The 11336-nt window shown below is 27.8% G+C and overlaps 3 protein-coding genes across 3 annotated transcripts; 2 read left to right on the top strand and 1 right to left on the bottom strand.

The window, feature by feature from the left end:
- On the bottom strand, nucleotides 1–690 carry GO595_001532 (uncharacterized protein; the record flags this gene model as incomplete). The annotated part of the gene is made up of 1 exon (XM_067914341.1): nucleotides 1–690. The coding sequence occupies one exon, from the start codon at nucleotides 688–690 to the stop codon at nucleotides 1–3; it is 690 nt and encodes a 229-aa protein (XP_067778322.1).
- A 5787-nt stretch (nucleotides 691–6477) lies between these two features.
- GO595_001531 (uncharacterized protein) lies at nucleotides 6478–6939 on the top strand (the record flags this gene model as incomplete). Its single annotated transcript, XM_067914340.1, has 1 exon — nucleotides 6478–6939. The coding sequence occupies one exon, from the start codon at nucleotides 6478–6480 to the stop codon at nucleotides 6937–6939; it is 462 nt and encodes a 153-aa protein (XP_067778321.1).
- Nucleotides 6940–9459: 2520 nt separating this feature from the next.
- On the top strand, nucleotides 9460–10437 carry GO595_001530 (uncharacterized protein; the record flags this gene model as incomplete). Its single annotated transcript, XM_067914339.1, has 1 exon — nucleotides 9460–10437. The coding sequence occupies one exon, from the start codon at nucleotides 9460–9462 to the stop codon at nucleotides 10435–10437; it is 978 nt and encodes a 325-aa protein (XP_067778320.1).
- Nucleotides 10438–11336: the final 899 nt, after the last annotated feature.

The following is an 11336-nucleotide window of genomic DNA, read 5'->3' as shown; positions in this document are numbered from 1 at the left end:
TTATGATAAAAATGCATATTGGTAATCAATTTCTCCATCTCTATCATATCCGTTTAAAACGCCTTCTGCTATTTCGACATTTCTTCCGACTGTTTCATAGACTTGAATTGTTAAACTTCGAGGAGCATAACCCAAGCGAACAAGGTACTCTATATCCTCTCTCTCTTGTTGGCTGTAGTTTCTTGATGTTTCAGCATTCTCGTCATTTTCATCTGATGAAGAATCCTCTAGATTTTCATCGTCTGCGGAACTAGATGATTCTGATCCACTCGAAGAAGAAGGGTCGTTAATTCTTAGTCGATTTACTAACTGTCGAAATTGTTCGAACGGATTTTCGGAGAGAGTAAGTAAATCATTATTATTATTGTCGTTGCTGTAATACTTTGGGGGTTGAAAGTATTCGTGATATTTAGTATCTTTAAAATTAAAACAACGATTTACTTTTGGAAAAGATTTTTCTGGAAAAACTTTTCGGTGAAAAACTACAAGTGAGTTATCATCAGCAAACATTTCTTGTGTAAGTTTCTCGTTAAATTCGAGTTCAATTCCATTTCTAATGAGAAATGAATGAGAAACATCAATTCCAAAATTATCATGAATATAACATAGTAATTGCATAGTTGTCGTTCCTTCTTCGATTTCTATTTCAATGTCCAGATCTTCGAAATCAATAAGATGAATTTTCATCATTTTTCTCTTTGGAAAGTTGGCAAATTTTCTTTTGGGAAAATTTAAAGGAAACCGAATTTCTAAGAGAAAAAAAACATCAGTTACTGCCTACTTATCTTTTAATTTATTCAGCTTAATGATTGTGAAAACATATAATTAAAAAAAAATCTAAATTTAATTTTGAACAATTTTTTAAGTATACTCATATATAGCTAATCAAATGCTGCAGGCTTCTTTTCCTTTGGATATATGATACTTTGAACCAAAATTGTGCCGTTTAATAGTACATTTAAAATGTACATTGTGAGAACAGACCAATCATGGAGTTCACGAAGAGTTGTAAAAACTCTTCCGCAAGAGCCCATTAGAGTCAAAAAGCAGCTTAATGTAGATAACTCTCCTTTACATTTTGCCTTATACGTATGCCATATTTGAGGAATTTTATAAGCAATGGATAACGGCAAACAAACATGCCATAGAAATCCCATTATTCCATCTGTCATTACGCCTCTTTCGACCGAGAAAATTAACAAAGAATTTAATAAAAGAAAAATGTCCCAACTAAATAAATTGTACTTGGGATCAAAATGAGTTGTAAAAAATGCTATCAAAAGATTCTGAATAAGTATTATAATAGTTTCTCCAAACGTAGAAAATGGAAATTTCTTTTGACGATGATATGCAAGACCAAGAACATTTGCAACAATTTCCATATATAACGAAGTAACACTAAGTCCTTTGCCACTTTTGTGCACTATAATCTGAATTAATTGTGGAATTTTAAGAATTGATGAAAAAAATATTAAACCAAATCCTATGCCTTTGCTTATAAATAATGAAAGGCATTCCTTATTTTTGAAATCGAAATTTACTAGGATTGCTTGACAGCATTCTTCGTTTACAAAAGGTTTGCATGCTTTTGCGAGAAGTTGCATTTGAAAATTCGAGGGTGCCCCATTATTGGGACACCCAAAAATCCAAAAACAAATGGAAAATGAGCCAAAGAAAGCCCAAAAAAAGCATATAACTGATTTGTTTTTTTCTAATCAGGGATTAGATAAAATTCCACAGGGTTTCGTTCAAGAAATTATTGAGGAAACTGATAAGCAATTTTTTCTTGATCTTTCTCATAACCATTTAAAAACTATTCCATGTGACTTATTGAGTAGTGCCAACCTTGTACGTCTAAATTTATTTTCAAATGATATCGAAGAAATTCCAGATTTATTATTAAATGTTGATATGCTTGATATTGGTTGTAATAAAATCACCAAACTTCCAATAAAATTTTCTCGCATTACCGGTGTAAATGCTGATTATAACATTATTTCATCAATTGATTCTGGAAGTAATTCTATCCAAAGAATTTCACTCCATTGTAATATAATCTCATATATCAATCCAAACATTTCATTTGATTTATTAACAGTCCTTGACTTATCAAGTAATAAACTCAAATCTCTTCCGCCTTTTGCTGATGTTACTCCAAATCTTCATCAAATTGATTTATCACATAACGAAATTGAAGAACTTTCAGTTTTTCCACAATCTCTTGTTATTCTTTATGCACAACATAACAAAATAAAACATATCCCAGAACAATTATATGTTCTTAATCTTACAAAATTAGATCTTTCAAATAATCAAATTAATTATGTCGGATCATTTCAAAATTCTCTTTCAACATTAAATCTTTCTCATAATGAAATAACAAATATTGAACCAATTGAAATGGAATTTCTTCGTATATTTGACATTAAATACAACAAACTTTCATCAATTCCAAAAATAAATTGCAAAAATGTGTTTAAACTCGACTTAACCGCAAATTGTATTGAAAAAGTTGAGTGTTCTCAAATTCCAAATCACATCACTGATATAAACCTCTCAAACAACAAAATTAAAATTGTTACAAAAGAACTTTTTAGCCAAAAGAATTTACGTGTTTTAAATCTTAAGGATAACTTAATTACTGAATTACCAACTGATATTTCTGAGAGTGAATTAATAATATTAAATTTATCAAATAATTTAATTTCAAAACTTCCCGATAAACTTCCAAAAAATCTCGAAACTTTAACAATATTTAATTGTGGTATTAATAATTTACCCAATTCGTTAATTGACAACATTAATTTCATTGAACTTAATGCTGCAAAAAATAATTTGGAAACAATTCCATTTTTACCGAATTTAATTTCGTTAAATATTTCGTATAATAATTTGAACGAATTTCCAATTTTATCAAAGAAAATAAAAAATTTGGATATCTCGAATAATAAAATAATTTGTTTGCCCGAAGATTTTTCTTTTCCATCTTTACAAAGTTTATCAATTTCTTCGAATAAAATTAAAACATTTCCAAATAATTTTTATTTGCAGAAACTTAATGAGTTAAATATATCAAACACAGAAATAAATTTAAATGTTTCAAATTTCCCATTAAAATATATAAACACATCAAATTCGAACACAAATATTAAAAACGAAAACAAAAAATTAAAAATTTTCGGTAATGAATTACAAAATTGGTTTTCATTGTCGACTTTTAAACATAAACTTTCGATTTCATTCGATGTAAACATTTGCCGAAGTGATTTAACTCTTTTTGTTACATTTAATGGAAGTAACGGCATTTCATATACTGAACCAATTATTTCACAACTAATAAATAATAAAAACTGTATCGAAGTTATCACAAATACAATTTCTTTCGCTGCTTTGTCTTTAAAAGAAAATTGTTTCGTTTCTTTTGTTTTTGGTAATGCTGAAATTATAACTATAAACGAAAATGGAAATATGAAAATTCTTCGACAAAATTTAAGTCGAGAAATTGTAAATGCAAATGTATTCGGAAATATTAAAATAAAAAGTAATGATAATAAATTATCTGATGATGATAAATGGATAATTATATCGAATGTAAAATTGGATAAAAAATTAGAGAAAATTTCTTTTTTATCTAAAAACCAAAATATTTCTGCTCAAGAATTTGCTGACTTAATAAAACTCGAACTAATAACAGATAATTTAAAGAGAAATATATCCATAATTGTAATTGATATTAAAAATAGAGAATAAAAACATTTTTTTTTATTTTTTTTCTTTTTCAATTGGCAAAAAAGACGATAGACTATCGGGGCGGTTATTTCGATGTTAAATATAACCGTTCATCAAGAAATGAGCAACTCAGAGAAATGGAGCCAACTTCTTGATGAATTGATGCAACAAAATATTTCAAAGCCTCACCATCAATTTCCTAAACGAATTGAGCCAACTGATTCAACATATTTATTACCAAAACAAATATCAATTGAGAATAAAAAGGTTCATATAATTTCCAAAGTATCTGATAATCTTGATACAGGTTCCACTTTTTCACATGACCAAAAATCCAAAGAACCCAAAGTATTTTGTTGGAATGATATCTCCTATTTAGCAGATGAAGTTGCCTTCAAAACAGTTTGTACAGAACTTGAGAAAGAATACAAATATGAATTTCCAAATAGCACTATAGAATTTTCCAAACTCTCAACATTAACAGCTTCACAAGAAGATGAAATTTTAATTTGTCATATTTATGCTCCTCTTCTCAACAATGATTACTCCCTTAATATTTCCACACATAAATCATCATCTTACAGTTCCAAAAACATATGGGAAAATTATGAAATCCGAAATCAAAAATCAAATGACACAATATTTACGCCGAATGAATTTCTTGACTTTTGTTCCATCCAAACGTCACCTTCTATTTTCATTTTTGATTGTCCAAACTCGTCACAATATTGTGATATTCTTCGAACAACGTATAATGACCAAATATTTGTACTCGCGTTATCCAACGAGTTCACTCCATACACACCACACCTTCCTTACGACATATTCACTTCGTGTCTCTTTTCCCCATCAAAAATTTCACTGCTCATTCAAACACAAAACTATGACGGAATAAACTTCGGAATATTAAAACCGTTAACGCTGAACTCATTAATTTTATTAGATGATAATAGTTCGATATTAGCGTCGTTAGATGAAGTATTGGATCAATTTATCGATTGTATTGCGTTTGAAACCTTATCCAAAAATGATTTGACGTTATTTTATCGACTATTTCGGAGTGATAAAGTTACAACAAAATTATTTTATCATTTTATATTCGCATGTAGAGTCCTAAGGTTTTTATCAACAGGACCAATCTCATATCCAACATTACCTGATATGAGTTTACATCCATTATGGGATGTATTTGATTTACAAGTCGATCGAGTTTTATACTCGATCAATAACCCAAACATCAAATCTATTTTTTCATTTGACAAAATATTAGAAGAACAACTTCAGCAACTTGAAAATTGGATTATATTATATAACATAAATCGAGAAACGCCAATAGAATTATCATGGATTGCGCCATTGTTAGCGAACCCTAAGTTTTTTGTGCGTTCCATTAAATTTGTAAAAAAGTTTATTACAATCTCTAATGAGACCACACATAAATTTCTTGATACCAAAGGGTTTCCAATATTAGTCAACAAGATGAATGAAATTGAGCAATATGACACTAAGACGTTATCCAATTATTCATTTGTTATAGCCGCATCAATCTTATTATCTTCAGAATTAAAATCTTTTTTTTTAACCAAAACGACTTTCTGGAAGAACATAATATTAAATGCAGATGCCGAGTCATTAATATTATCATCGTTATGTTGTCTTATCCAATTTGATGTATTTGAAGATATATCTCCAAAAATATTTGAGCTAACAAAACATAGCTCATCCAAAGTACGTACATTATCCAATCTATACCTAAGTAAAATGCGGAATAACATTGAAACATTCAAAACCGAAATTAATATCAACAAAGAAGAAGATCCATTATGTCGCTCCACATTAATATCACGGATTGCACAATTAATACGTAACTTAGAACCCACTGATAAACTACGAAATATATTATACTTCGAGTTAATTATGAATTTGGATAATCCATTTTCATTTGTACGTGAAGAAGCTCTTATCGAATTATCGTCGATCTTTGATAATGACTTATTAGAGTATTGTAAGAAATTCGACATAAGTTTATCAATACAAAACCCATTGATTACATATTTCTCACATAAGTTATCGATATTTCCATTTGAACTTTCGCCAATAGTAACGAATCGAATCATCGAATTCTTAAATTATATTGAAGACAAAATTAATGATAAACATCCAATCGAATTAAAGTCCAATTTAACAAAGTCATGTTTATCTTGTATCATACATTCCAATGATAAATTTAATGACGAACAAATCGAAATTAATTCCAAAGGTACATTATTATGTTTAACTAATAATAAGTTCATTAATAAGCCTGCAATATCACCATCCGGATTATTATTATGTTCTGATGATAAAGCGATAATTTCATGTCAAACCCCATTTAATAATGAACAAATGTATAACTTCTTTAACCCGAAAGTTAATTATGCGATAATACCACAAAGGTTTCATTTGTTCTTTGGGCAACGTGAATCGAATCCATCGAAAATTTTATATAACACGTATATCAATGATTATCGAATATTAGCTGTAAGTAATAGTTCACAAGTTATAGTTATTGATTCACATTCTTCAATTGAACCTATATGTAGTTTTTGGATGTCTGAACCTGATATCTGTAAATTCATTACTGCTGATTATAACATTAATAATTATCATATATTAGCATCAAGTGAATTTTGGAAAGGATATATTTTTGACGTTGAAACACAAAAACGAAATAACGAAGTAATGTTTGACAAAGGCAAAGTTTTGAGGATGCAATGGCTTGGACCGTTTAATTCTTTGTTTTATGTCATTCAAGAACAACCGAATTGTATGATCAATATTTATGATGAAAGAACAAACGAAAAGGAAATATCGTTTAAATGGGGTAACGATGTAATCGTTGGTTGTAACGCGTCATTATCAATGCCGATGGATTTGGTGGTAGCAGATGAAAATGGAAAATTGGCAATCATCGATTTGAGGGCTATGGGTGAAGTCGAAAGATCTTCACTCGGGAGGACCGTTAAGCAATTTGAGGTGCACCGGCAGCTGCCGATAGGAATGGGGGTGGTCGATAACTCGGTGTTCGCTTTGATGTTTAATGATGGACTAAGACCGGACTATTTGGGTAATATTAACATCGATAGCTTCTGCTTACATAACTCTGACGCGTCGTGCGCTATAAGAATTGGGAATAAGGTCGAAAATATTGATATAAGAATTGATGTGTAAAATATAATGTTTTGGATTCATTATGCGTTTTTTAGTATGAATAAAATGGAAAAAGTCAGACAAGTAACAAATGATTTGCAAATTTTATCTCTGGAAAAATTATTATTCGAATAATGATGACAATGAATATGATCCCAAGTGTAATGATTAGATGCATTGAACAATCGCTTTTTTATCTTCTTCATTTAAGTGATAAATTCCACTTATGCATTTGAAGGCTGTTTAAACAGATCTTAAGATCAATTTGAGATCTTTGTTTTCAATCTTCGAAAGTAATTTTATTTATAAATTTTTGAGTTGATTGAAATTATGGTCGGGATCAACAAAGATCTTAATTAAGATCTCAAACCAATGGATAATTATTCAAAGGACTTGGTTAACCAAACATATAAACAAGTTATGGCATTTTAAAATGCTTCAAAATATATTATTTTTATTTTTTACTAACTTCTAAATTTGATTGATAAATTTTTCTTCTTTAAAATCATCAGCAAATGGATCTTCATCCATATTAGTTTTGAATGTATTTTGAAATGTGTTTTGGATTTCAACATTATTTGGTTCAATGCTCTCTTTCTCTCTTTTTCCACTTAAATGTTTTTTATGTTTGATTCTAACTAAAAGAATAACAAGTAATGAAATGATAATAATTCCGACGACTACAACGCAAACAGAAATGATAATTACATTTTTATTTTCATTTGTTTGAAAATCACTTGAAAATAAAAATGTATGTGATGAATTAATGTATGAAAATGTAAATGAACTTATTTGCGTATTATATAATGGTATTGTTTGTGTGATAGAATATAAATATGTTAAAGTGCTTACAAATGTTAATGAAGAATTTATTAAAAATGATTTGGTAAATGTATTCGAGTTAGATAATGTTTTAGGTTGAGAAAATGTATTCGAATTAGAAAATCTATTCGAATTAGAAAATGTATATGTTATTAATAATTGACATTCATTCGTTAATCCTTTAGCAATATTTAATGAGCCAAATGTTTCATTTAAATATGTTAATGGAACAATAACAATATTCGTTGAAATATTAACAAATGAATTACTTTCAATATTTGGTGACATTTCTCCTAAATAATAAATACATTTCATTCTATAACAATTAATAAATGAATATTTTGAAATATTCGTAACATTTTCATGTAATATAATATTTTCTAAATAAAAAATACTTGAAAATGAATATTCAAATATATTGAATATTGAATCATTTGTTCTGCCTGGTGGATAAATGATAATAGTCGTAATGTTTTTATCATAAACAATACCATCTTCTTGATAATTAGAATATTGTGTATTATTTTTTTTGATTCGAATATTTCCAAGTTGAAAACAATTTTCATTTAATTCCAATTGATGTTAATGAATTTGGAATTATAATATGATTTAATAATGATGAACAATTACAAAATGCGTAATTTCCAATTGATGTTAAATTTTCACTTAATTTGATTATTTTTTATGAAGAACAATTATAAAATGCAGAATATTAAATTCATGCTAATACATTCGGAAGTGAAATATTATTTAATGAAAAACAATTTCAACATACTGAATTCCCAATTTCTGTTAAATTTTCACTTAATTTGATTATTTTTAATGAAGAACAATAAGAAAATACCGAATTTTTAAATGTGATTAACTGAATTCGGAAGTAAAATATTATTTAATGAAGAACAATTTCAAAATACTGAACTTCCAATTGATGTTAAATTTTCATTTAATTTAATATTATTTAATGTATAGCAATAACAAAATGCTGAATTTCCAATATGATAAACTGAGTTACTGATTAGTTTATCGGAAAATTTTTATTTTAAATTTATTTTGTAAATCATTGATACCCGAATCATCATCACAACACACAAATTACATTGATGATAATTCTGCTTAGACAAACAAAGCAGAGATGAAGGCTTCTAGAAATGTTTCCATATTTACAATCGCAGCCAAATTTAACTCTGATATTCACGCTATTGACGACATGATTTTGTAGGGGTTATGATGATGGTGATAAGTAAGCAATAATAGATAAAATAAATTCGAACTTAGGAGATATGTTATAAAACGTTGCTTTTCGTGTTATAAATTGTCAAATTAGCTCAGAAATACTCATCGTTTTATCACAAATATTGCGTAAAACGTCGAATCACATATCAAAAAGTTGTATCGCATTTTCCATGTAAACTTTGCAAGTATGCCGCTGCTGTAACTGTACGGCCATAACAGTCATTTCAATGTGGGGCGCACAATTTTCGAGAGCTTTACATTTTAGTGTAAAATACTCCTCTCAATATTGTATCCACAAAAATTGAGGAGTTAAAAGAATTTAAATATCAATAACTTTCTTTATATTTGGTATAATCAGATATAAAGCAATGCATTTATTAACAATTACTAATATATTATATATTTGAATTTAATATATGTTTAACAAGTTATATAACGAAAAATTTTGAGTTTAATAAAAACGTTCGAAAAAAAATATTTCACTTTATGATTGAAGCAAAGGACAAAAATTTAACTTCTTGGCTCGGCGACGTCCCCAAGATTCCTGAAGAGTTCAAAGCATTTGCAAACTTCAACGAAATTTATCCTGAATTTTCGAAGCAATTTAATTTAGATCCAGAAAAAGCAAAGTTAAGATTATTATCACAAAAATCCTCATCAAAGGCACACTCGTTTGCTTCATATCTTTGCTTTTGTTCTGATCTTTATCCCGTCAAATTATATCAATCAATCTTTATTAATGAAAGTTCCGCTAAAATGCTTTTATATGACTTCTTTTCTTCCATAAATTTAGAATATACTACTATATACCAAGCAGCATATTTACTTCTTTCAAGAATTGCGTTTCCAAATAATTTTAATCAAATCAAATTAATTTTTGACACTTTAGCTTATGCGTATCATACAGCCAATCCTTACTATGCCATTGATACAACGCAGATTTCTAAAGTTTTTGCTTCATGCGTATTATATTCGGTTTATCGTATAGGAGCAAATCAAATGTATTATGAAACCTTCAAAGAATACATATCAGACGTTGGACTCTCTGATGAAACAAAGAAAAGTATCTTTGATCAAATTTCGGAAATTCCAATTCCAATTTTTCTCACGTTTAGATTAACATCAGATCAACCAATGATTGACCATAGTGGGTACCTCAGAAAATCAGGTAGTGTTCGTGCTACAAAACGATATTACAAAATTGATAATCTTAAAATGTTAGTTTATGACAAGAAAAAACTTGTTAAAGAGTTCGAACTTGCTGGCTGTATTGCTCGTTACATTGAACAAGGCCCTCACGAACAACGCCATATTGAAATCAAAACATCAGATGGAAAGTTGATCGAGCTTAAATCTGGAAAAAAAAGCGAAAAAGAGAAAGAAGAACTAACTTCGTGGGTAGATGACATCAATTTTGTTGCTTTTGTTGGACTTCTCAACAAAATCTTTTCGGAAAAAAATTAAAATAAGTTTTTGTTAACAATAAAAATCCTTTATTATAAATTTGTTTTACTTAAACTGATTACATACTATCTAAAGTCAAAAAAAAAAATCATTTTTTGATCAAAACTAATTGATGCTCAAATAATTATTTCTTACAGCACTTATGTTTGGTCATATAGAAATATTAAAATTACTTTTAGATAAAGGAATTCATGTTAATGCTAATGGTATTTATTTGTTTTGTTTAAAATTTATTTTAATGATTTGATATTTCAAAATAATATTTGGAAATTATTTAAATTATTTGAAACAGCACTTATTTACGCATCCGAAAATGGTCATACAGAAATAGTTAAAATGCTTGAACAGAAAGAGACATAGATATCACACATATTTTTTACATTAAAAATTTAATATTCTGAAGCTGTGTAGTTTTTTGATATCTAAAAATCTATTACATGTAAAAAGAAAATATTTTTTATTTTTATATGATTTAATAATAATTTATTTTAAAAATTAATTTACATAAATGTTAGTGATTTCCAAGCTAAGTATTTTTAATATTATCATTAATATCGAATTTCAAAAAATAACAAAATTTTTTATCATATTTAGTTATGTTTGTGTATTTTCTTCTTGGATTTCTTGATATCCGATTTTATTGAGGATGATTTGAATTTCTTTAAAGAATTGCGCATCTTTTGAGGTCATTTCGAAATATTCTTGAAAAGTTTCGTTATCATCAGAAAACATTATTAACAATTCATTTGGAAAGTTTTCTGAGAAATACATCAAAATTTTTATAAGTAATCGATTAAATTTATATGAAAAAATTTGAGTTTTTAAGCACAAAGAAATACATTTTAATATAATATGTGAACATTCATCAATTTCTTCTTGTCTGAAAGCTTCAACCAAAA

This window comes from Histomonas meleagridis, assembly GCF_020186115.1.
Source record: "Histomonas meleagridis strain 2922-C6/04-10x chromosome Unknown contig_145, whole genome shotgun sequence".
In the NCBI taxonomy this organism is placed as follows: Eukaryota; Parabasalia; order Tritrichomonadida; family Dientamoebidae; genus Histomonas; species Histomonas meleagridis.
The sequence above is the reverse complement of the archived record's forward strand: the minus strand, read 5'-3'. Positions and strand labels throughout refer to the sequence as shown.